This window comes from Onychostoma macrolepis, chromosome 23, assembly GCF_012432095.1.
Source record: "Onychostoma macrolepis isolate SWU-2019 chromosome 23, ASM1243209v1, whole genome shotgun sequence".
NCBI classification, from domain to species: domain Eukaryota; kingdom Metazoa; phylum Chordata; class Actinopteri; order Cypriniformes; family Cyprinidae; genus Onychostoma; species Onychostoma macrolepis.
The window spans coordinates 24,480,122-24,506,856 of NC_081177.1; the positions used below are offsets into that span (position 1 = coordinate 24,480,122).

Consider the following 26,735-nt stretch of genomic DNA (forward strand, 5'->3'; position numbering starts at 1 on the left):
AGTCCCTCGTGTTATCAGAGGACACCTCTAAGAGACTCGTGTTGATATGGACATTAGCCACCGCCATTCTCTTCACCATAACAATGCCAGCAGCCTTTTAGGGAGTGTTAGCAAGACTGTTCACCGCTTATCTCTGAGGGTAAAAATAAACACGGTGAGTGAGATGTATGACCCCCAGAAACAGTCCCAGCCCCGATCATATAAGAATCAAGAGGAGAGCCAGAGCTCGCCTCTCGGACATTAACAATCTTTCTTCACACATCTCTGCTGGTATATCAGGTAAGAGTATTATGTGTTATGTAGTATATTACTGATGTATTATATAAAAAAAATGGATGTTTATAAGTACATTTAAAATTAGAATAAAAAGCAAAAAAGAACAGAATTTTTAGAATGTTTAGAAAAACATATTATACTATATTTTTAATGTATTTTTACAGAGTAAAAATGTCAGACAACGAAGAAGTGGAGGAGTACGAGTAAGTGCACCAGTTCATTGCTCAATTATCATCTGTCCATCAGTGGCAAATATGTCTCTTACAAATATTTATTTTCTAGTAAAATTGAGTTGGTCTGTGGTCACCAGTGCTATTGGTAATTTGAATAGCATCTGCTTGTCATATATCCCACTCATCTGATAAGTATATTTAATCTGAGAGTTCAGGCAGCTGTTGGGAAGATACTTGAGCTATGAGAACAATGGAAATAACGCTATTCTGTCTTGTTCTCTAGGGAGCAGGAGGGTAAGTCTTGTGTTTTGTGATATTGCTTTCATACTTCCACTGAAACAAGAAAATACTGTTTTTGTTTTAAAGTAGGTCATAAATAGTGGCCTTGCAGCTACATAGTTTTAGAACAGTGAAGCAACCGATGATATGGTGGTTTATGTAAAAGAGACAGCATGTTTTCAACAGGGTTGTTAAAGAATTGTGTCATTACACTGATATTTGAAATAGGAGATAACAATACTACAATAAAACCTTCAAAAATTACACCAGCTGATCAGGTTTTTACACCTTCACAGATTAAAACTAAAATCTTAAATATTCTGACATGTAAGTGCGGTTGCAAGATAAGGTGACCCGTCATATAGATTTATAAGCGTGAAAGCTGAGCTTTTCTTCTAAGTTGCAGCAGTTTTGTTCACACTGCTTGTCAGCTTTCAACAAAACACACCCAACAATGACACGTACAGAATAAGTAGAGATGAAAGACCTGAAGCATCTGCATATCATCACTAACCCATTATTGTGTTTCAGTGTCGACAGATCTCCTAGCTTCCATTTTTGTGATGTGTTTTTGTTTATTTACTCACCTAACCTGCATGGTGTGGCTTAGAGGTGCAAGAGGAGGAGCAGGAGGAGGAGCAGGAGGAGGTGCAGGAGGAGGTGCAGCATGAGGAAGGTAGATACTGCTTATCTGCTAATGGCAAAGGGCACTAGCCATTCACTAACACTAAAATGTACTATGGTAGCATGGCAATGCCATATTTTTGGAAATGTACCATGGTATTCTGTGAGTAAATAACATGGTACATGAAAATGGAAAACAATTGTTAAGCGCTGATGTTCCAAGATAACAAATGGTAATAGGCCTGACTGCCAATATTCAAACCAGCAGCACGACTGTGATATTGCTTAAAGGTGCCACCACAATAGCGAAATAGCAGAGAAATTTCTCAGGATAAAAAGAGAAATTGGTTATTGTCAATTATAGCAATTAATAAGTCACTTTTAAACCAAGCAGCTTTCTGTTGGTCAATGCGGCAAAATCACATTGCCAATATGTAAATGAGCAAAATCCGCATAGGAAACTTTTTCACCCCTACTCGAAAATACCAATCACGCAGAAAATGTGACTACATCTTAAGAGTGATAATAAACAAGTCAAGTCAAGTCACTATTATTTGTATAGCGCTTTTAACAATGCAAATTGTATCAAAGCAGCTTTACATCTGATGTAAAGCCACCTAAAGCTGGGTGGCTTTACATCAGCTTTACAGTATTTAGACGGGGACATAGTATGTCGAAATAGTGTCATTCTCCTCTGGCCAGACAAAATCAGCAGTTTAAATCTAGGCTGCAGCAGAGTCAGATTTTGCAAATGACTCATCTGGTTCCTGTGGTCTTGTCCTGATGGCCGTCTAGGATACAGGGTCTTCACTGAGGATCAGTCTCTGGGGCTCATCTAGTTGTCCTGGTCTCCACTGACATTCAGGGCTGTAGAGGTCATCTCTAGGTGCTGATCCACCATCTGATCTGGATACGGACTGGATCTGGGTGGCTGCAGTGACCATCTGATCTGGATAGAGTCTGGATCTGGGTGGCTACGGTGACCTCGGAATAAGAAAGAAACAGACTAATATTAGCGTAGATGCCATTCTTCTAGTGATGTAACAAGTACATCGGATGTTTTGGGAAGTGTTCCCGGTTCCGGTTGACCTAATTAATGCAGCCTAACAATCCTTTAACGGATTTGAATTATAGAAATGCGACAGTGTATTATGTGTAAGCAAGGTTAAAGAGATGGGTCTTTAATCTAGATTTAAACTGACAGTGTGTCTGCCACCCGAACAGTGTTAGGTAGATTGTTCCAGAGTTTGGGCACTAAATAAGAAAAGCGATCTCCGCCCACAGTTGATTTTGATATTCTAGGTATTATCAGATGGCCAGAATTTTGAGATCGCAACGGACGTGAAGGACTATAATGTGATAAGAGCTCGCTCAAATACTGAGGTGCCAAACCATTCAGGGCCATATAGGTAATTAGCAAGATCTTAAAATGTATACGATGTTTAACAGGGAACCAGTGCAGTTGACAGAACCGGGCTAATGTGGTCATACTTCCTGGTTCTAGTAAGAACTCTAGCTGCTGCATTTTGAACCAGCTGGAGTTTGTTTATTAAACGCAGCATGAGCAACCACCCAATAAAGCATTGCAATAATCTAGCCTTGAGGTCATGAACGCATGAATTAACGTTTCTGCATTTGACATTGAGAGCATAGGTCGTAATTTAGATATATTTTTAAGATGAAAAAATGCAGTTTTACAAATGCTAGAAACATGTTTTTCGAAGGAAAGATTGATATCAAAAAGTACGCCTAGGTTCCTAACTGATGAGGAAGAATTTACAGAGCAGCCATCCAAGTATGAGACAGTGATCTAGGTTATTACATGCAAAAGTTTTTGGTCCAATAATTAACACCTCTGGTTTTTTTTTTTCAGAATTTAGCAGTAAGAAATTGCTAGTCATCCAGTTTTTGATATCAGCTATACATTCCGTTAGTTTTGCAAATTGGTGTGTTTCATCGGGTTGCGAAGAAATATAGAGCTGAGTATCATCAGCATAACAGTGAAAGCTAACACCATGTTTCCTAATGATATCTCCCAAGGGTAACATATACAGCATGAAAAATAAGGGGCCTAGTACTGAGCCTTGAGGTACTCCATACTGCACTTGTGATTGGTATGATACCTCTTCATTTACTGCCACGAATTGATGGCGGTCAGATAAGTACGATGTGAACCACGGCAGTGCACTTCCTCTAATGCCAACATAATTTTCTATTCTATTTAAAAGAATGTTGTGGTCGATAGTGTCAAATGTGGTGCTAAGATCCAGTAGCACCAATAGAGAGATACAACCACGATCAGATAAGAGCAGGTTGTTTGTAACTCCAATGAGAGCATTCTCACAATGATATGGTCTAAAACCGGACTGGAAATCCTCACATATAGCATTTTCTCTAAGAAGGAACATACTGTAGTTGTGAGGATACTACCTTTTCCAATAAATTTGACAGAAAAGGGAGATTCGAGATCGGTCTGTAATTAATTAATTATTTGAGGTCATCTCTAGGTGCTGATCCACCATCTGATCTGGATAGAGTCTGGATCTGGGTGGCTGCAGTGACCATCTGATCTGGATAGAGTCTGGATCTGGGTGGCTGCAGTGACCATCTGATCTGGATAGAGTCTGGATCTGGGTGGCTGCAGTGACCATCTGATCTGGATAGAGTCTGGATCTGGGTGGCTGCAGTGACCATCTGATCTGGATAGAGTCTGGATCTGGGTGGCTGCAGTGACCATCTGATCTGGATACGGACTGGATCTGGGTGGCTGCAGTGACCATCTGATCTGGATACGGACTGGATCTGGGTGGCTACGGTGACCTCGGAATAAGAAAGAAACAGACTAATATTAGCGTAGATGCCATTCTTCTAGTGATGTAACAAGTACATCGGATGTTTTGGGAAGTGTTCCCGGTTCCGGTTGACCTAATTAATGCAGCCTAACAATCCTTTAACGGATTTGAATTATAGAAATGCGACAGTGTATTATGTGTAAGCAAGGTTAAAGAGATGGGTCTTTAATCTAGATTTAAACTGACAGTGTGTCTGCCACCCGAACAGTGTTAGGTAGATTGTTCCAGAGTTTGGGCACTAAATAAGAAAACGATCTCCCGCCCACAGTTGATTTTGATATTCTAGGTATTATCAGATGGCCAGAATTTTGAGATCGCAACGGACGTGAAGGACTATAATGTGATAAGAGCTCGCTCAAATACTGAGGTGCCAAACCATTCAGGGCCATATAGGTAATTAGCAAGATCTTAAAATGTATACGATGTTTAACAGGGAACCAGTGCAGTTGACAGAACCGGGCTAATGTGGTCATACTTCCTGGTTCTAGTAAGAACTCTAGCTGCTGCATTTTGAACCAGCTGGAGTTTGTTTATTAAACGCGCAGAGCAACCACCCAATAAAGCATTGCAATAATCTAGCCTTGAGGTCATGAACGCATGAATTAACGTTTCTGCATTTGACATTGAGAGCATAGGTCGTAATTTAGATATATTTTTAAGATGAAAAAATGCAGTTTTACAAATGCTAGAAACATGTTTTTCGAAGGAAAGATTGATATCAAAAAGTACGCCTAGGTTCCTAACTGATGAGGAAGAATTTACAGAGCAGCCATCCAAGTATGAGACAGTGATCTAGGTTATTACATGCAAAAGTTTTTGGTCCAATAATTAACACCTCTGGTTTTTTTTTTTCAGAATTTAGCAGTAAGAAATTGCTAGTCATCCAGTTTTTGATATCAGCTATACATTCCGTTAGTTTTGCAAATTGGTGTGTTTCATCGGGTTGCGAAGAAATATAGAGCTGAGTATCATCAGCATAACAGTGAAAGCTAACACCATGTTTCCTAATGATATCTCCCAAGGGTAACATATACAGCATGAAAAATAAGGGGCCTAGTACTGAGCCTTGAGGTACTCCATACTGCACTTGTGATTGGTATGATACCTCTTCATTTACTGCCACGAATTGATGGCGGTCAGATAAGTACGATGTGAACCACGGCAGTGCACTTCCTCTAATGCCAACATAATTTTCTATTCTATTTAAAAGAATGTTGTGGTCGATAGTGTCAAATGTGGTGCTAAGATCCAGTAGCACCAATAGAGAGATACAACCACGATCAGATAAGAGCAGGTTGTTTGTAACTCAATGAGAGCATTCTCACAATGATATGGTCTAAAACCGGACTGGAAATCCTCACATATAGCATTTTTCTCTAAGAAGGAACATACAGTGAGGAAAATAAGTATTTGAACACTCTGCTATTTTGCAAGTTCTCCCACTTAGAAATCATGGAGGGGTCTAAAATTGTCATCGTAGGTGCATGTCCACTGTGAGAGACATAATCTAAAAAAAATCCAGAAATCACAATGTATGATTTTTAACTATTTATTTGTATGATACAGCTGCAAATAAGTATTTGAACACTCTGCTATTTTGCAAGTTCTCCCACTTAGAAATCATGGAGGGTCTAAAATTGTCATCGTAGGTGCATGTCCACTGTGAGAGACATAATCTAAAAAAAATCCAGAAATCACAATGTATGATTTTTAACTATTTATTTGTATGATACAGCTGCAAATAAGTATTTGAACACTCTGCTATTTTGCAAGTTCTCCCACTTAGAAATCATGGAGGGTCTAAAATTGTCATCGTAGGTGCATGTCCACTGTGAGAGACATAATCTAAAAAAAATCCAGAAATCACAATGTATGATTTTTAACTATTTATTTGTATGATACAGCTGCAAATAAGTATTTGAACACCTGAGAAAATCAATGTTAATATTTGGTACAGTAGCCTTTGTTTGCAATTACAGAAGTCAAACATTTCCTGTAGTTTTTCACCAGGTTTGCACACACTGCAGGAGGGATTTTGGCCTCCTCCACACAGATCTTCTCTAGATCAGTCAGGTTTCTGGCCTGTCGCTGAGAAACACGGAGTTTGAACTCCCTCCAAAGATTCTCTATTGGGTTTAGGTCTGGAGACTGGCTAGGCCACGCCAGAACCTTGACATGCTTCTTACAGAGCCACTCCTTGGTTATCCTGGCTGTGTGCTTGGTCATTGTCATGTTGAAAGACCCAGCCTCGACCCATCTTCAATGCTCTAACTGAGGGAAGGAGGTTGTTCCCCAAAATCTCGCAATACATGGCCCCGGTCATCCTCTCCTTAATACAGTGCAGTCGCCCTGTCCCATGTGCAGAAAAACACCCCCAAAGCATGATGCTACCACCCCCATGCTTCACAGTAGGGATGGTGTTCTTGGGATGGTACTCATCATTCTTCTTCCTCCAAACACGTTTAGTGGAATTATGACCAAAAAGTTCTATTTTGGTCTCATCTGACCACATGACTTTCTCCCATGACTCCTCTGGATCATCCAAATGGTCATTGGCAAACTTAAGTCGGGCTGGACATGTGCTGGTTTAAGCAGGGGAACCTTCCGTGCCATGCATGATTTCAAACCATGACGTCTTAGTGTATTACCAACAGTAACCTTGGAAACGGTGGTCCCAGCTCTTTTCAGGTCATTGACCAGCTCCTCCCGTGTAGTTCTGGGCTGATTTCTCACCTTTCTTAGGATCATTGAGACCCCACGAGGTGAGATCTTGCATGGAGCCCCAGTCCGAGGAGATTGACAGTCATGTTTAGCTTCTTCCATTTTCTAATGATTGCTCCAACAGTGGACCTTTTTCACAAAGCTGCTTGGCAATTTCCCGTAGCCCTTTCCAGCCTTGTGGAGGTGTACAATTTTGTCTCTAGTGTCTTTGGACAGCTCTTTGGTCTTGGCCATGTTAGTAGTTGGATTCTTACTGATTGTATGGGGTGGACAGGTGTCTTTATGCAGCTAACGACCTCAAACAGGTCCATCTAATTTAGGATAATAAATGGAGTGGAGGTGGACATTTTAAAGGCAGACTAACAGGTCTTTGAGGGTCAGAATTCTAGCTGATAGACAGGTGTTCAAATACTTATTTGCAGCTGTATCGTACAAATAAATAGTTAAAAAATCATACATTGTGATTTCTGGATTTTTTTTTTTAGATTATGTCTCTCACAGTGGACATGCACCTACGATGACAATTTCAGACCCCTCCATGATTTCTAAGTGGGAGAACTTGCAAAATAGCAGGGTGTTCAAATACTTATTTTCCTCACTGTAGTTGTGAGGATACTACCTTTTCCAATAAATTTGACAGAAAAGGGAGATTCGAGATCGGTCTGTAATTAATTAATTATTTGGGGTCAAGTTGTGTTTTTTTAATGAGAGGCTTAATAACAGCCAGTTTGAAGGTTTTTGGGACACATCCTAATGACAATGATTATGAGTTAATAATATTCAGAAGAGGATCTATTACTTCTGGAAGCACCTCTTTTAGGAGCTTAGATGGAACAGGGTCTAACATACAGGTTGTTGGTTTAGATGATTTAACAAGTTGATACAATTCTTCATTTCCAATAGAAGCGAATGAGTGGAATTGTTCCTCGGGGGATTTATAGCGTACTATCTGATGTGATACTGTGGCTGACAGCTGCATGGTTACAATTTTATCTCTAATAGTTTCGATCTTGGAATTGAAGTAGTTCATAAAGTCATTACTACTGTGCTGCTGGGTAATGTCTGCACCTGCTGATGTTATATTTTTTGTTAATTTAGCCTCTGTATTGAATAAATACTTGGGGTTATGTTTGTTTTCTTCTAAAAGAGACATAAAGTAAGAAGATCTAGCAGTTTTTAAGGCTTTCCTGTAGGAGAGAGTATTTTCCCGCCAAGCAATACGAAATACCTCTAATTTTGTTTTTCTCCAGCTGCGCTCCATTTTCCGGGCTGCTCTCTTTAGGGCCCGAGTGTGCTCATTATACCACGGTGTTGGACTCTTTTCCTTAATCTTCCTTAAGCGTAAAGGAGCAACCGTATCTAAAGTGCTAGAAAAGAGAGAGTCCATAGTTTCTGTTACATCATCAATTTCTTCTGAGCTATTGGATATGCTGAGGAACTGAGATAAGTCAGGAAGATTATTTATAAAGCAGTCTTTTGTGGTCGAGGTGATGGTTATACCATGTTTGTAACAAGGAGTTGGCTTTACAGCTTTAGCTATATGGAATATACACGAAATTAGATAATGATCTGAGATATCATCGCTCTGCTGCAAAATTTCAACACCACTGACATCAATTCCATGTGACAGTATTAAATCTAGAGTATGATTTCGACAATGAGTAAGACCTGACATGTGTTTGTTTAACACCAATAGAGTTTAGAATGTCTATAAATGCTGATCCCAACGAACCTTTTTCATTATCAACATGGATATTAAAATCACCAACAATTAGGACTTTATCTGCAGCCAGTACTAACTCAGATAGAAAATCAGCAAATTCTTTAATAAAGTCTGTATGGTGCCCTGGTGGCCTGTATACAGTAGCCAGTACAAACATCACAGGGGACTTATCATTAACACTTGTTTCTTTGGATAACGTTATATGAAGCACCATTACGTCAAACGAATTATACTTGAAACCCGACCTCTGAGAAATACTGAAAATATTGTTATAAATTGTAGCAACACCTGCCCCTTTACCTTTTGGACGCGGTTCATGTTTATAACAGTAATCTTGGGGTGCAGACTCGTAAAGTAAAGTAATCATCTGGTTTTAGCCAGGTTTCTGTCAAACAAAGCACATCTAGTTTATGGTCAGTGATCATATCATTTACAAAAAGTGCTTTTGTAGAAAGGGATCTAATATTCAATAAGCCAAGCTTTATCATTTGTTTATCTGTATTATATCTGTTTTTTTATTTGTTGAACATCAATTAAATTGTTACTCTTACTTTGGTTTGGACGTTTTCTGTATTTTCTAGTTCGGGGAACAGACACAGTCTCTATAGTGTGATATCTAGGTGAAATATGTGCTGAGAATTAACTGACTCTGTGACGTGAGGCGGCTAGCAGACAGTCGGTTTAGCCAGTCTGTCTGCTTCCTGACCTGGGCCCCAGTTAGTCGAGTATGAACTCTAAGACTATGTGCCATATTTCTAGAGAGAAGAGCGGCACCACCCCTGGAGGGATGAAGACCATTTCTTTTCAACAGGTCAGATCTGCCCCAAAAACTCTTCCAATTGTCTATGAAACCTATGTTATTCTGCGGGCACCACTTATACATCCAGCCATTGAGTGACGGCAGTCTGCTATGAATCTCATCACCCCGGTAAGCAGGGAGGGGACCAGAGCATATTATAGTGTCTGACATCGTATTTGCAAGTTCACACACCTCTTTAACATTAATTTTAGTGATCTCCAACTGGCGAAGTCGAACATCATTAGCGCCGACGTGGATAACAATCTTACTGAATTCACTGTGATTGTAGAGTAATTCCAACTCACCACAGTAGTTTGATGAAATCGAAAAAAAGGAGCGAGAGAGAAAAGAAACAGCGCGAGAGAGATGAAGCGGTAGAAAACATGAATGGAGATGCGATTGACAAGCTAATAGGCTAACGGAATGCAAACGCGCTGCTACGTGCAGCGCTCACAGTTTAGATCAAGAAATTAAAGGCGGATTATGTCAAATTAGTCTTAAATCAGAAATATGGTGAGAATTAAATTATACTTTAGCGATTTAAATAACAGATAGAGTAAGATAAAGATTTCTTCAGATAAACAAAGCCACACGGAGCTACAAACGGCAGCACGGCAGGCAGGAACAGGAAGTGATCTCCAACCAATGAGCAAGAAACATCAACAAACAAGAAGTTAAATGTTAGTGCAAGTAAGGCAGAATTTTGCAGTAGCCCCTCACTGCAGAACAAAAGATCCAGGGGGCGGGGTTGGATCCACATCCAGGGGGTGGAGATTGGTAGGTTTAGGGGTGGGGATGGGTGGGTTTAGGGATCAGGGGGTGGAGACGGGTAGGTTTAGGTAAATGTAAGGTGGGAGGAGTTGGATCTAGATCCAACCACACCCCCTGGATCTTGTGTTCTGCAGTGAGGAGCATCTCAAATTTTGTGGGCCAAAAAGCTCAGTTGTCAAGAGTGCAGAGATATGAAGCACAGCTTACACTAAAATTACTTTAAATTTTTGCACATTAAAAAAAATACCTCACTGTAACTGGGCTGACGAGACGTGAGACGTGCGGATCCATGTGCAAGCTTTTATTTAAACGCATGGTCATAAATACAGGCAGGGTCGAAACAATGGCAAACAGGTATGGCAGGAACAAGACATAGAGTAATCCTAGGGCAAGCGTGGGTCTACGATCGGCGAACAATATCCAATGGGGCAAGGCAGAGAGATAATCCAGGTACACAAGCTATAATCCAAGAGAGGTGCAAACAGAGTCCGGACGGCAAGGCAAGGGTTAATCCAGGAAACACAGGCTAGAATCAAATACGGAAAACAGGCAAGGCAAGGCAAGGCAAGGCAAGACTAATACAACTAAGTGGGCTCCGTAGAGTAGCTATCGCTAAGAGAGGGATAAGTGCATACAATACTCGGCAGTGAGGGAGAGAAAGTCCATGGTTTATGTAAGGGGTGAAATGGGAATCAGCTGTGTGATCAGACTCGGGTGTAAGCATGTGATTGGCTGCAGCTTAATGTAGTGAGTGCAATGGATTGTGGGAACTGAAGTTGTGTAAGTGTAACGATCTGTGCAGTGTAAGAGTCCATGTGGTGAGCGAGTGACCTCTGGTGGAGTGTTAACGGAAGTTCGTAGACCAGATTCGTGACACTCACGTTGTGTCAATCACATTTACACACTGCCCTGATAGCACAGGTACATCACAGAGACATCTATTTGATGTCTCCATTTACATCTGCAAGACATTTATTACAGTGGGGGAAAAAATTATTTGATCCCCTGCTGATTTTGTACGTTTGCTTTTTTTGAACAGTGAGAGACAGAATAACAAAAAAAACATCCAGAAAAACGCATTTCAAAAAAGTTATAAATTGATTTGCATTTTAATGAGTGAAATAAGTATTTGACCCTTCGCAAAAATGACTTAGTACTTGGTGGCAAAACCCTTGTTGGCAATCACAGAGGTCAGATGTTTCTTGTAGTTGGCCACCAGGTTTACACACATCTCAGGAGGGATTTTGTCTCACTCCTCTTTGCAGATGCTCTCCAAGTCATTAAGGTTTTGAGGCTGACGTTTGGCAACTCGAACCTTCAGCTCCCTCCACAGATTTTCTATGGGATTAAGGTCTGGAGACTGGCTAGGCCACTCCAGGACCTTAATGTGCTTCTTCTTGAGCCACTCCTTTGTTGCCTTGGCCGTGTGTTTTGGGTCATTGTCATGCTGGAATACCCATCCACGACCCATTTTCAATGCCCTGGCTGGCTTCAATGCCCTGGCCCTGACGGTACATGGCCCCATCCATCGTCCCTTTGATGCGGTGCAGTTGTCCTGTCCTGATTTTGGTCTCATCTGACCACAACACTTTCACCCAGTTCTCCTCTGAATCATTGGCAAACTTCAGACGGGCTGTACATGTGCTTTCTTGAGCAGGGAGACCTTGCGGGCGCTGCAGGATTTCAGTCCTTCACGGTGTAGTGTGTTACCAATTGTTTTCTTGGTGACTATGGTCCTAGCTGCCTTGAGATCATTGACAAGATCCTCCCATGTAGTTCTGAGCTGATTCCTCACCGTTCTCATGATCATTAAACTCCACGAGGTGAGATCTTGCATGGAGCCCCAGACCGAGGGAGATTGACAGTTATTTTGTGTTTCTTCCATTTGCGAATAATTGCACCAACTGTTGTCACCTTCTCACCAAGCTGCTTGGCGATGGTCTTGTAGCCCATTCCAGCCTTGTGTAGGTCTACAATCTTGTCCCTGACATCCTTGGACAGCTCTTTGGTCTTGGCCATGGTGGACAGTTTGGAATCTGATTGATTGATTGCTTCTGTGGACAGGTGTCTTGTATACAGGTAACAAGCTGAGACTCCCTTTAAGAGAGTGCTCCTAATCTCAGCTCATTACCTGTATAAAAGACACCTGGGAGCCAGACATCTTGCTGATTGAAAGGGGATCAAATACTTATTTCACTTATTATACTTAAAATGCAAATCAATTTATAACTTTTTTGTAATGCGTTTTTCTGGATTTTTTTGTTATTCTGTCTCTCACTGTTCAAATAAACCTACCATTAAAATAATAGACTGATCATTTCTTTGTCAGAGGGCAAGCGTACAAAATCAGTAGGGGATCAAATATTTTTTTCCCCACTGTAGATGTCTTTTAAGATGTTTATGATTGTATGCAAATCTAACATCTTAAAGAAGTCTGTCAGATGTTTGTACACAATAGGTGCTTAACAGACATCTTGAAGACCAACGTGCTATCTCGGTGCCTCCGAAACTTTCATCTTTTATAAAACAATTCGGATCGGGTTCGATTTTCTGTTTTATTTTTTTTTGTATCTGTAGCAAGCATTTTGAGGAGTTTTGACAATTCAGAGCCACTGTACAAGCGAGCGTCAAAATACAGAATGGTGTCTGATGAGTTTATCCACTTCGTCTCGCAGCACAATACGTCCTTTTACATTGAGTTCATGGAAATTGGTGGTCTTCTTTTAAATAAGTGGCTCCAGTATCGCTAGCAACGCATCAAACTGAACTACTGACATCCTGAAGTAAACTTTGAATCACATGGCTGGGATAATTCTCGCAGTTCCTTGATAAGGAGGAGGAACACTCTTTCCTCTCTACACTATCTCAGGATTGGATGGACCCGATATTTCCTCTTTCTTTTTCTCTTGACGAATGACGAATACGAAAACCGCATATGAAAATTTTAGACTCAGTGTGCAAGGACCTTCAGTGTTGCCAAGTCCTTGGTTTTGGCTACTTTTAAACTATTTCTGTGGGGTGTTGCAGCTTGAAGCAATCCCCCCTGCCCCCCTGGAACGTTTCAACTAAGATAGAGCCCCATAGGAATTCGATTTTGACCCCCCAGAATGCTGGGGAATTGGGGAATACCGATTGGGCTGGTTTTATTACACAGACCCTGGTCAACATGGCAAATCTGTGTTGTAGGGAAGTTTTCCGCCCTTACGCAAAGCTCCAAACTACACAGATTCCTATTGGATTTCATCTGCGACAGAGCAACAGTATGAGATGAGCGAAAGCAAATTTTTGTGCCCCATGAAAAAGTGTGAACTCCTATTGAAATGACTGGATTTTGCAGAGAATAAGTGAGCATAATGGTATTTACCATTGTTCAGTGAATTTCCAGTCATTTCAATACGAATCCACACAGCTGGGAATTTCACACAGATTTTCAAACAGATTTCAGTCATGTTCAGGTTGGTGACACAAATTTGCCACAATGACCAAACAGCAATCTGCTTGATTTGAAAGCGACTTCTGTGTAAGCTGTGCTTCATATGTCGCTACAGTATCGACAATAGACACCTACCTTTTCTGCAGATAAAATTTTGCTAATGTGATGCACCTTAATTTTTAAGACACAATACTACCACTTTAATTGACTTTGCCATTTTCTCCATATTTTGATTTAATATTCAACATGAAATTTACATTATAGTAATTATGCGCGTTGCTATCACCAAAGCTCTCTCTATTCTTTAATGACTCACTCATAAAGTTACAATGTAAAATGAACAATGTAGCAGTAATCCGCATTTAGTGCAGTAATATCAGAGTTGAGGATAGAAACTAACTCAAAGTATGGTATTACCTTCTGTACTACGATACTTTTTATGGGTGGTTCGACTTCAGACATGCCAACACATTTATATGATAGATAACAGTTGTGCGGCTGGGTAGAGACGTGTGTAAGTGTGTAACTATCCGAGAGATTTGAGGTATGCTTTAATCTAATAAGCCTGCCACCAGTACCCATCATGCCCAGGCTGGTATACGGCTTCTTTGCCCTCAGGAATTAACTCACATCTTCCACACAAACTTTTGTTAGATTTTATGTTATTCACACTCTCAACTGGATGGAATGACTAAACTCAAAGGAATCATTTTGTAATTTGATAGCTAATGAAGGGAAACAATGAATCATAGTTGACGGTAATGCGAGCTAATTATACCCGTCCTTCAACTTTCTCCATGTTCAGAGGCTCATGAGGAGGTAGCAGGAGGAGAGGACGAGACCACTCAAGAACATGGTGAGTCCTGTTGGTGAGACCCTCAGTTTCACCTCAAACCCCTCCAGATCTACATCGCAAACAAACAGATCTACTCAAAAATATTCAAAAACAGATGCTGGTCAATAAACAAATGTGAGGAGATCATGAAGAGTTTTTCAAATCAGACTGTAGAAGTAATTTAAAGTAATCAGGTATTTCTTAAAAACATATGGCATATTTTCTGGACAGAAAAAGAAAATATTTGCATTGAAAAATAAACACTATATGCCACTATCTTCCAAAAATCAAAATCAATTTTTCAATTTTTATTATTCCAAATAAAAACTTTAGTGCCCCAACTGAACTGAAAATTTGCATTAAATTGAAAAAATGTGTTATTATATTCCAAAAGCGAAGTGATTTAAAAATAATAATAATAATAATAAATTCATCCATTTAGTCTTAACGTTGTTTAATGCCGTAAAATGCAAATCAAACTCCACTACAGCTTGACCTGCCATAACACTTTCAAAAACGAGTTTAATTAAATGTTTAATTGAACTCTATATCTAGATTCAGACAAAGATGATTATAAGCAACATTGATAGCTGTTGGAATTTGGTGTTTGTTTTTCATTTTCATCTGCCAACTGGCTTATCAAAACCGATCGGCGAGCCACAGAAATACCTTTTGCATATGTAGGTGAAAGTTTGTACAGATTTTTTACAGATAGCACTAAATCTGAGGGCAGAATCACATTGAAGTCTACTCTAAACATTTCAATTTTTTTTTTGTTTTTTTTTTAATTGCATTGATGAAGACCAAAATCATGCAGATTTACAAATAAAACTGTTTGAGTCAAAAGCTTTAGAAAAATCTGACAAAGGTTAAAAACAGATAAAAGGGAGAGAAAGTTCAGTAATCTTTCAAAAATATATTTTGTTTTCTATAGAAGAAAAACATTACACCTAAATTGAATGCATTGCTTTGTTAAATATAAGTTTCATCATTTGTAAAGCAAGTCATACTTTTAACTTTTTTCCCAGTAGGTTCACAAAAAAAAAAGATATATATATATTTATTTTTATTTTTTTTACTGTTATATAGTTAAGTATTAATTGTCTATTTTTTTATCATTTAACTGAACTCATGACACACACACACGGGGTGAATCAAATATTCTGCTCTATGTATAGTCGAAGTGACGAGTGATTGCTATGTGACGGTAATTTTTCCACCATTCTTCCGTTATCTGTTTCTAATTTTATCTCTCTGTTCTCTGAGGTACTGTCAGTGATGCCGATTACCAACTTGTAACCTCTTTTCCTTCCCTGCTTTCAGATGATGAAGAAGAGACAGAAGATGGAGGAGGTATTTGCTCTTTGTTGCACTGGTTAAAGACGGGAAACCTGTGACTTACAGTTCTCAACTAACTGTTTGAAACATGTAGAAACCTGTATTATGACACACACCCTTCCTTCTGGATATCTGTCTCTTCAAAGCATTAGATCGTCCCAAATCCTCTTAAGATAACATTCATTCCATCAGAAATAAGATTACGGTTATAATCTAGTTTACGGATTGGATGATGCATTCTTCAACATCTATAACCGTTGGCTATTGTGCAATAACTGCCATGAGAACACAAAGAGGAGACTTTGCAAATTAGGCTTATGCATTTATAATCAGACACGCCTGATTGATATATGCAACAGGTTATAGTTTTAAAAGGAAGAAGTCTTTTAAAAGGTCTCTCATATAATTTTGAATAACTTCTGTTGTTTGTTTATATGTCTTGATTCTTCTGAAGAGGCAAAACCCAAATTCCTAAAGTAAGTTTAGATTAATAACCATTGATTGGTTTTATGCTTTTAAAGAACAACCATACTTCTTGATTCAAAATTCTGTATGAAATGGAAAAATATATTTTTTTTCCAGACCTTTTATGTTACCGAACCTGGTTCCCCCGAAGATTCCAGATGGAGAAAGAGTCGATTTTGATGTGAGTAAAATTCCAATAGCAAGACCCACAGTGCCATGAAACTATTTTGGTTATGATTGGTCAAGATCCACTCTAGAATTTAAAATAAAATCAGCAAAATTGTATAAAATGATAAATAAAATAAAAAAATAGATAAAAAATAAATATATATATATATATTAGGATTCTTTGATTAAAATAAACTTAAAAAGAGAAGCATTAATCAATTTAAATCAGTTAAATGCATCATTGCCTTTAATACAAATATTAATTTTTAAATGGTTTGTCATATAACAAACTGGCCTAGGATAAAATATTAAATATTATATGATAAAATATTAAATAATAAAAATAAAATATTTTTATATTTTATAATTTAAAATATTTTATCAAGTTTATAATTACTGTAATGTATATATATATATATATATATATATATATATATATATATATATATATTTTTTTTTTTTTTTTTTTAAACAATTTTGCCTTGGCTCTGGTTCATTTAGACCCAAAGTCAGACACATTTTCTTGTTTTCTCTTTTGTTTCTCACCAAAAACATGCATGACTGAGTTTAAAATACTCTCTAATGACCCATTTATTCATTAGAAAGTAGTCAAATGTTTTGAAGGAATGAAATATCTTGGCAAACCAAAAGATGCATTAGAAGTTTTGTAGAAACCAGCAATTCTACAAAGGCATCAAAATGTTTCACACTACCCAGACATTTTAGATGTCAATTACTGAAACATGAGCTTTTGATTCATGCTTTTGTCTACCTGAACTTGCACATTTTATTAGGCAAACTGTCCCAGATACAATCTCAAAGGTCAAATGCTTTCCCCCCCAGGACATCCATCGCAAGCGTATGGAGAAGGACCTGAATGAGCTCCAGACGCTGATAGAAGCTCACTTTGAAAGCCGTAAGAAGGAGGAGGAAGAACTCATCAGTCTTACAGATAGGATTGTACGTGCAGTGTTGTCCTATTACATCATAGCTGCTTACTACTATGCAAACATACTAATCATAAGACAAAAACAGAGAAATGACCAATATGCGGTCATTATGGCAAATAAGTGAACCAGAGTAAAAACATACCAGCAGGTCTATTAGTGGTCAGTTCAAGCCCGAATGAGCGTGAAAAGAACTCAACAGACATATGTCAAATCAATCAGCTCTATCATTTTGCAGATTAAACTCCCCCATGAGCTCTTGTTGAGTGATCTGTCACTGAAACTGCTGTCAGGGTTGTAATGTGAGTGATTCTGCAGGAGAAACGGCGCTCCGAGCGAGCAGAGCAGCAGAGGATCCGCAGCGAGCGCGAGAGGGAACGACAGAAGCGTCTGGAGGTGAGTGGAAACATTTCCTCTAACCTCACACTGATGGACACAAGCTGGTACTAGCTTTGCAAATCCTTTCCTGTTTTCAAATGTTCAGGAGGAAAGAGCTCGCAAGGAGGAAGAGGAAGCCAAAAAGAGAGCGGAGGACGAAGCCAAGAAGAAGAAGACACTCACCAGTCTGCACTTCGGTGGTTACATGCAGAAGGTCAGAGTGGAGAGATGAGAGACTATGATAAAGACCTATTGAGTTCCAAAAAATGTTTAGTGAGAGAAATCTGAATATATATATATATATATATATATATATATATACATATATATATGAATCTTCATCTTCATCTTCATCTCAGACATGACTTTTTTTCGACTAACTCTCAATTTTGTTATATACTGTATATACATTTAAACCATCAACTGTGGCACTTCAGAAACATTTATAAAATTCACCTAAGGACACAATATGCATAACTATCATAATTTATGGTCATTTACATTTATGATCAAGTTTTTGGTTTCTATGATCAAAAGTCTTCACTTTGTTACAGATATATATGTACTGTATATACAGTATGTACAGTGTGGAAAATAATTATTTGATCCCCTGCTGATTTTGTAAGTTTGCCCACTTATAAAAAAAGAAGGGTTTATCATTTTTTTGGTAGGTTTATTTTAACTGATAGAGACAGAATATCAAACAAAATCCAGAAAAAAGCAGCATATGAATGTTAAAAAAAGATTTACATTTTAGTAAGTCAAATAAGTATTTAATTGTAAATTGTAAATGTATCATAGTTTCAACAAAGATATTAAGCAACACGTAACAACTACTTTTAACATTGCTAATATATATATATATATATATTTTTTTTTTTTTTTTTTTTTCTTCCAGCAGGAAATCAGCAAATTAGAATGATTTGCATTTTAAAATATACTGACAATTTAAAATGGGTAAACAGAAAATTCATCATCAATATCAATGTTTTATTAAAATACATTGTCAATACTGTTTTCTATAATTTTTTCTTTTTAATATCTGGGGTAATTTCTAAAACAATTTTGCCTGGGCTCTGGTTCAATTTTACCCAAAGTCAGACACATTTTTTTTTTTTTTTCTCACCAAAAACATGCATGACTGAGTTTGAAATATTCTCTAATTACCCATTTACTTATTAGAGAGTAGACATATGTTGTGAAATACTGAAATAAATACAGACAATTCATCATCAATATCAATGTTTTATTAAAATACATTGTCAATACTGTTCTCTATAATTTTGTTTTGCAGATAGAGAGAAGGAGTGGAAAGAAACAGACCGAGAGAGAGAAGAAGAAGAAGATTCTTGGTGATCGGCGCAAACCTTTGGACATCGACAACGCCAGCGACTCTGCTCTCAGGTTAGGAGTTAATTCTAAGAATTAAGAGTTATTCTACAAATGTAACTAATTAATATGCCACAACAGGTCAGGCAATACAATTTTACCACAATTAAAAAGATGCTCAATGCAGAAATGAAGATTCTGCCATTTTATTCACTTATATGTTGTTCCAAATCTGTATGGATTTCATTCTGTGGAAAACAAAAGAAGATATTTTGAAGAATGTTGGCAACGAAACCATTTTGGTTACCACTGACTTCTATTGAAGAGGAAACAAAAATTAATTAACTTCTTTTTGATCCACAGAAGAAAGTCATTTAGTTTTTGAGTGATGTGATGGTGAGTAAATGATGACAGAATTGTAATTTTTTTTTCTTTAAGGAATGTTCTTAAGCACACAAAGCAGATCGGTAGCAGCAACATGATAATTACATAGCCTATATTAATTATAATAACCAAAATAAACAAATTTCTCCACCAGGTAATGTTGTTGAATAGTGTTAACTCTGATTCAGTAAGACTTTTTACCACTCCATAACTTATATAGTATTCCAGAGAGTACAAATAAAAATAGCAATTAAGCAGATTTAATATAAAAATAATGATATTTTCTCTTTCTTTTTTACCAGGGAGAAAGCAAAGGAACTGTGGAGCTGGATGCGTCAACTAGAAGCAGAGAAGTTTGAGTTACAATACCAGTTTACCCATCAGAAATATGAGGTAAGCTGAGGACTAAGCTGAAGAGTTTCACTAGAACCCACAATGAAATGAAATGAAGTCAATGTCAATGTTTTGGTTTTAGTGAGTATGAATCATCGCTTCACGTTATATAAATGCAATATCTTGGTCTTCAACAAATTTCCTCTCTGTTGGTTAATGTTAAGCAATAGTCAAAATAAATAAATAAATGTCGGTTTATATCAATATGATAAAGTTTATAGGATCATATTATGCAAGTAAAATAAGTTACGGATATCGTTTCACGTTGACTTTACTGAAATGATTCAAAAGAACAGCCTCGTGGTACCATCACAGAGAGGCTCAAAATCACTCTCCAGAACATTCTCGTTCACCATTCCTGGCTGGTGGAATGATCTTCCCACCCATATTCGGAGTACTGGATCCCTGTCAATCTTCAAGCAACAGCTGAAAACTCATCTCTTTCGACACTACTTGACTTCAACCTACACATAAAAAAAAAAAAAAAAAAAAAAATTTCTCCTTACTTATTCCTTCCCTTGCTAGCTTGTACTTATTTAAACAATGCCTGAGACTTGGTGTTACAAGCACTTCCTTTGTCGAATTGCCTCTTCAAGATGAATCGCTTCATGTGTTCCCCAAATTGTAAGTCGCTTTGGATAAAAGCGTCTGCAAAATGACTAAATGTAAATGTAAATGTAAACAGCATTGTTATCCAAACAAAATGAAAGTACAACTCAATCATCACGATTTCATGATCCTGTGTTCAGTGAGATGTTTATTGTTTGTGGATCTCTCTACAGATCAATGTCCTGAGGAACAGAGTCAGTGACCACCAGAAAACGTGAGTTCATCTGTGTCTGTCCAACCCAGTTTCACGAGAAAGCTATTTTCGTATGAATTTACCCAATGTGATTCGTATGCCAAAGTATGACAAACAAATATAAAATAAATAAACTCAAACACAAAATAACCACCCCTAAATTTACCTGTCGTTAGGTATGTTTAGATGCACAAATTTTTGTCAACCGTAATACATTTAATACAATTTCCTATTCTGAAAATTCAGTTTTAAAACTCTAAATGTTGCAGTCTGATTCACATATTCAGCAAATATTAGTAAGACCCCCAAAAATAGTTTTCACAATTTTCTTTGTGTTTTGATTGTGCTAGTGTCTATTTCAAGCACACAACATAAATAAACTACAACAACAGACTGGCAAGTGTTTGTCACCCCTTTCAATCGGATTGAAATTGATTTTGGATCGAGTTCAATGGCTTGATTGGGACATTTTCAAGAAGTCCAACTGAGCCATCGATCTAATTATAAACTGATTATTTGGGTGCATGTAAATATCTATTGTGGCATAAGCAGATTGTACAAAAACGTATGCATGAGATCAAATTCATATGAATAATCCACCAACACCAAAACGTAAAATAGTTGAATTTCATTACTAAATGCTGAGTTCCATTATTTTGCAACATCTACTCCTCATCGAATCTAAATAAACTTGGCACTCAGAAGGTTGGCAAGTTGGTGATTGCTGTCCACTGAGCTGGATCTGGCATTATTTTGGTTTTAACACAAACCTGCACAATTCTCTCAGGGTTTGGTATATTGCTTTTATTCACCCTACTTCCCAGAGGGCTTTCTCATTCAAAACAAACTCTGACTCATTCGTTCCTGCCTCAGGCAAAGAACACAGACACATAGAAGTCCATTATAAGGAAACAGCTTAACGTGGCTTAACGTACCTCAACAACGACCGGGGAAAACCAAATTTCTGTCAAATTGTACTTATAATAAACACTTTCTGCTGTCAAAAGAACGAGCTCTTATTCAGCGTCTAAAGTGAATAGTTTAATGTTAAGCGAAACGGCTTAACGTGATATTATTCACTTCATACGATGAATAAGAGCTCTTTTTTGACAGCAGAAAGTGTTTATTATAAGTACAATTTGACAGAAGTTTGTTCCCCCCCCCAGTCATTGTTAAGGTACGTTACGTTAAGCTGTTTCCTTGTAGACTTCTATGGGGGAGAAAACGCTTAATGTGACATTCACTTTATCTGTGGAATGTAATGTAATTATTTAGAAGTCTGGAGTTATGTAAATTACAGTTACGTAAGTTTTAGAGAGCGGTTTACACAATAATTAATTCCCTTACCTGTCTAAATGCACAAACAAGCAACTTGAGCTCTACTCAGGATTTTATGCGTCATTCAATCTTTCCTCCTTGTGCATTATTAGCGATGTTGTTTACGCTGGTTTTGTGACTTTATCGGTCTTTCATGGCTTCGGAGCTTCTGTTTTTTCGTTTATTAGCTTCTGCTTATTCTACTTTTTTGTTGTTGTTGTTGTTTTTATTTTTTTTTTTTGCTGGTAAATCGTAATAACAAGCATTTACTGTTTAATTTTCACGCTACGACTCACCAAACAACGAGACACCCCTCGCTGCAGACTGTAGCGCGGTGACGTCAGGTATCTACGTCAGGTATATGTTTACCGCGCATGCGCAAAGTGACGTATGGTATGTCTATGACACGCAGGCGCATTGCGTGTGTAATTTGCATTACGTGGTGACGGTAGGTGTTTTCGCGTCGTGCGTGACGTAACACGTCATAAAAACGCATGCGCATACTTAACAGAATACTCTAATAAAATGTAAAAGTATTAAGAACCCTAAGGTGGGAAAAAAAATAAAACAATAAAATGTAATACAGCACATATCCATGATTTTAACTATGTTTCATCTCAGGTAAAATGATACGGAATTACAGAGTTTATTCTGTAATATCTGTGTAGTATTTTATTTACAATTTATTAACATTCTGTTGCACTTTACTTCACTGTGTATTGTAATATTACCGAATCCGAATATTGTTCGAATCCGCCTTTTAGCAAAGTTTTTTCTCCTTTTTCAAATATCAAATGACATCAAAAAAGCATTTATTTTCAATAACAATTAAGGAAATAATGAAAAAGTTGTGAGGGAGGGCTTTATTGTCCCAATAAGGTGATATATCCATTTAATAATTTGAATTAAAATTATAATTTACACTGCATTTATTATTGCATAACGTTAATGTTTTATAATGTACTACAACACTGAGGTACAGGTAATTACCACTGTTTGCAATAAGTAGTTTAAATAGCAGAACATCCTGCTATCACTTAGTGCAAAGTTGCTGCCTTTCTTATTTTAATCTGTCCTCTGTCATGGTTCTTGTTTATTTATTTATTTTGGATAATTTTGGACATTTTCCTTTTGCATTGGCAATTCTGCATGTGAAATATTTAAGACAATAAAGTAGTTTTAAATTCAATTGACTACATACAGTATATTTTCAGTGTCTGCATCCCATTTTATGCATGGTGCCTCCAAAAAAACCAAACTGATAACAGTGATCTTTTTTTAAATTATTATTTCAAAGAACAAAACAGAAAATATAATTGTATATACAAATATAGATTAAGACTATAGACTATAAACATGACACAGGAGAAAGAAAAAAAAATTGCATCTGCTCATTCTGAAATTCACCTCCATCACTGATAAAACAATCAACCGAGCAGTAGCCCTCAAATTCTTTGAATGAATAAAACCCACACAGGACTCCCCTCCTGTCAGTCCTGACATACCTAGGTGTGCAGTCTTTAAATACAGTATCTCACTGCACCGTAGGCACTGGTCTGTGAATACGACACCCGGCACTCCTGTCTGTATTGTGCAGAAAATGCACTCCAGTTCACGACACCTAATTTACATAAAATAACAAACAATATTAAATCATTTTGAGGAAAGGCAAAAGAGCCATACAAGGAAAATATTTTAAATGTATTTTTAAATATTATAGGATGGTGTTAGAAAAAGAGTGTTGTTTGCTTTGTCTGTAAAGTACCTAAGAGATTTAATTTATAATCATCATTAACCAACTAAATTAAAAAAGTTTGTCAAGTCAAAATTTAGGTTGGCTTGGCTTGAGAAAGCATATCAGGAAAAAAAAAACAGATAGTTGAGATGAGACAGACAGAAAGATGAGAAGAGAGACAGACACTCAAATACTTTTTACAGTATTCACTACATGTTAAGGAGTTAAAGAACTATCTGTCTAGACATATGAAGTGAGCCTCTTCTCTGAATTTCGTCTCACTGATAATGTCCCTAAAAAGTCATATGAACATGAAGGTAAATTTAAGAGGTAACACTTTACAATAAGGTGTCATTTGTTAACACTAGTTAATGTATTAATTAACATGAACTAACAATGAACAATACATTTGTTACAGTATCTATTAATTTTTGATAATGTTAATGCAAAAGATGACAAATATGAGAAACATACATACATACATACATACACACACACACACACACACACACACACACACACACACACACACACACACATATATATATATATATATATATATATATAAATGTATGTATGTATTTTTTATTTTATTTTATTTTTTTGCAATGCATGCAATTCATTACTTTATTAATATAAGTATTTCTGCTCTATTTTAATACATCTTTAAAGGCTAATTTTAGGCGAAATAAGACTTTTAAAGACCAGCAGCAGAATCCCTGTCACGTCGAATACTAACCATAGACTGTAAAAAAAATGGACGTAGTGTCCGTGACGTCACCCGTAGGTTTCTGTAAAGCGTTTTTGAAGCCTAAAGTGGGCGGAGCCGACCGCCGCCATCTTGGAAGCGCGTCACCGCGCGTCACTCCCGGATAATCGAAAATGGGCAAAAAGGCGGGACGTGGGTGAAGCTGAGCTGAAACCACGCCCCTCTATAGTGACAGCAGTGCTGCCGTGCAAAGACAGAACACCATAACTTCGTTTTTGGTCGAAAATGAGTTATTGATCATTTTGGGACATTAATGATCTCCTTTATCATGTGTTTAAGTATCATGGAGAAAAGCCCCGGAGAAACCAAGGCAGAACACAGTATAACATCAGTTACCGCGCTTTGATTTTGTTTTGGAAAGCTCAGATAAGTTACAGTGCTCTGCATATGTTTGCATTCGTTCGTCAATACTGTGCCAGCCTGGAGTTACACGGTATTCTGCCTTTGTTTTACTGTCCATTAAAGTCTACCGCGTTTATTGTGTACTTCTATATCTGTTGGCACTTCATTAGACAAACAAATGAGAGAGATCGCGATCTAACAAACTGCTCCATATAACAAAGCACTGTAAGCAATAACGATTAAAAAACATCTAATTGCCAGATTCCCAGTGTCCTACCTATAATTATTTTTTTCTGTACAAATACAAATCTTTAAAGCCAGTTTTCTAAGTTTCGCACTAGAGAGTTTCACACTCTGGAGCAGAGCGGCAGTCCACCTGTCACTCAAGTGGCCACGCCCTTAATTATGCAGAACTTTAAGGCTTAATATAATTTAAACGGATGAGTTATAAAAAAATTCACCCCCCTCACAGTTGTCACGAAGGGCAAAATTAGCTATATAGACCAAAATAATTTTTTGTACCAGGCTGTAAACATGTTTTTTTCTGCTGTAAAGTGGGCATTTTAACATGGGGAGTCAATGTGATTGACTCCCTTTTGGAGCCAGCCTCCAGCGGCCAGTCGATGAATTGCAGTTTTAGTCACTTCCGTGTTGGTTTCACTAGAGGCAGCGGGAGGTTGCCGCTTGATACTAACACATCATAAAACATGTCATAAATGTTTGAAATCGCACACATTTGCAATGACACTCTCTGTGATTATGAGCAAAGCATCCTTACAATTAAAAGCCAACACAAACGCACATTTTTAAGAAAACAAAAGTAAGTAAATGTTCTGGAAGTGAATGAACCATTATTGAACCTGCGTATTTACGGTAAATAGGTAACATAGGTAGGTACGTGACGTCACCGCGCTACTGCGCCTGCGTTTTATAGATATACCATACGTCACTTTGCGCATGCGCGGTAAACACATACGTGACGTAGGTACCTGACGTCACCGCGCTACAGTCTGCAGCGAGGAGTACTTGCAAACAATACTAGCGTATCTACAGAGTATGGAAGGCAGACGGGGACAAAACGGAACGCGTGAAATCTGATGGTCAACTCAGAGTTTGTCAGTGTCAGCGCATCAAAAAGCAAAGCAGCCAATCAAATTGCTGTATTTGAGACTGTATTTGCATATGTGATACATTTCTTCAATGTTTAGCGAAACACCAACAGTGATGTCATGATGAGGACGTGGGGCACATCATATTTAATTAAAACACTTTTTACAGAGTATATTATGAGTACAGTCTACAAAATACAGATGAAGCTTTACAAAAACATAGTTTATTTGTTAATGTGCGAACTTTCTAAATTAACTTCTGAATTTGAGTGAAAGAATGACTATTTCATATTGCTATGTATTTATTTTATTTATTTATTTATTGCTTATCAGATGACTATTGTGTTAGCTTAGAAATACATTACGATAAACTCTTGCATTTCTAGTCGGTTTCTATTAGCTCTGAGGTCATGCTAGTGCAAATTTGAGATAAAAACAAATCATGGTTTACAGCTGTGAGTTAAAGTAAAGGCCCTTGGCTATTAATTTTTCTTCTACAGGTCAAAGAGAACCAAGAGAGGCCTCAGGAAGTGAATGCTGTGCTGAAAGACAGACTCGACTCGTCACAAACCCACAGAGATCATCAAGAGAATGTTCAGGAGAGCTGTGTATAGTAGATTCTGATGCTTTTAGTTAGTCCTCACTGAATAAACACTGTAGATTTTGACTGAGAAAAACAAATAAAAAATTAGAAAATGAAGCAGCGTTAACTTGTGTACACAACTGTTGTCAGAAAGAAATTAATAATTTTATTTTATTCAGCAAGGACGCAT

General features: G+C 37.6%; 1 protein-coding gene across 1 annotated transcript; it reads left to right on the top strand.

The window, feature by feature from the left end:
• Positions 1-447: 447 nt before the first annotated feature.
• tnnt2a (troponin T type 2a (cardiac)) lies at positions 448-26,662 on the top strand. Its single transcript, XM_058762393.1, has 14 exons — positions 448-479; positions 733-743; positions 1,324-1,404; positions 14,457-14,507; positions 15,810-15,839; positions 16,279-16,300; positions 16,407-16,470; positions 17,301-17,417; positions 17,723-17,800; positions 17,889-17,996; positions 19,077-19,186; positions 19,798-19,888; positions 20,671-20,711; positions 26,463-26,662. The coding sequence occupies exons 1-14, from the start codon at positions 448-450 to the stop codon at positions 26,494-26,496; spliced, it is 870 nt and encodes a 289-aa protein (XP_058618376.1). The 3' UTR covers positions 26,497-26,662.
• Positions 26,663-26,735: the final 73 nt, after the last annotated feature.

Bases quoted from the DNA above. Each gene is read 5' to 3' on its own strand.
- tnnt2a (XM_058762393.1), top strand. From the start codon at position 448: ATGTCAGACAACGAAGAAGTGGAGGAGTACGA. The intron at 17,997-19,076 runs GTCAGAGTGGAG...TTTGTTTTGCAG, and splicing joins TCGGTGGTTACATGCAGAAG to ATAGAGAGAAGGAGTGGAAA. The intron at 20,712-26,462 runs GTGAGTTCATCT...TTTCTTCTACAG, and splicing joins GTCAGTGACCACCAGAAAAC to GTCAAAGAGAACCAAGAGAG.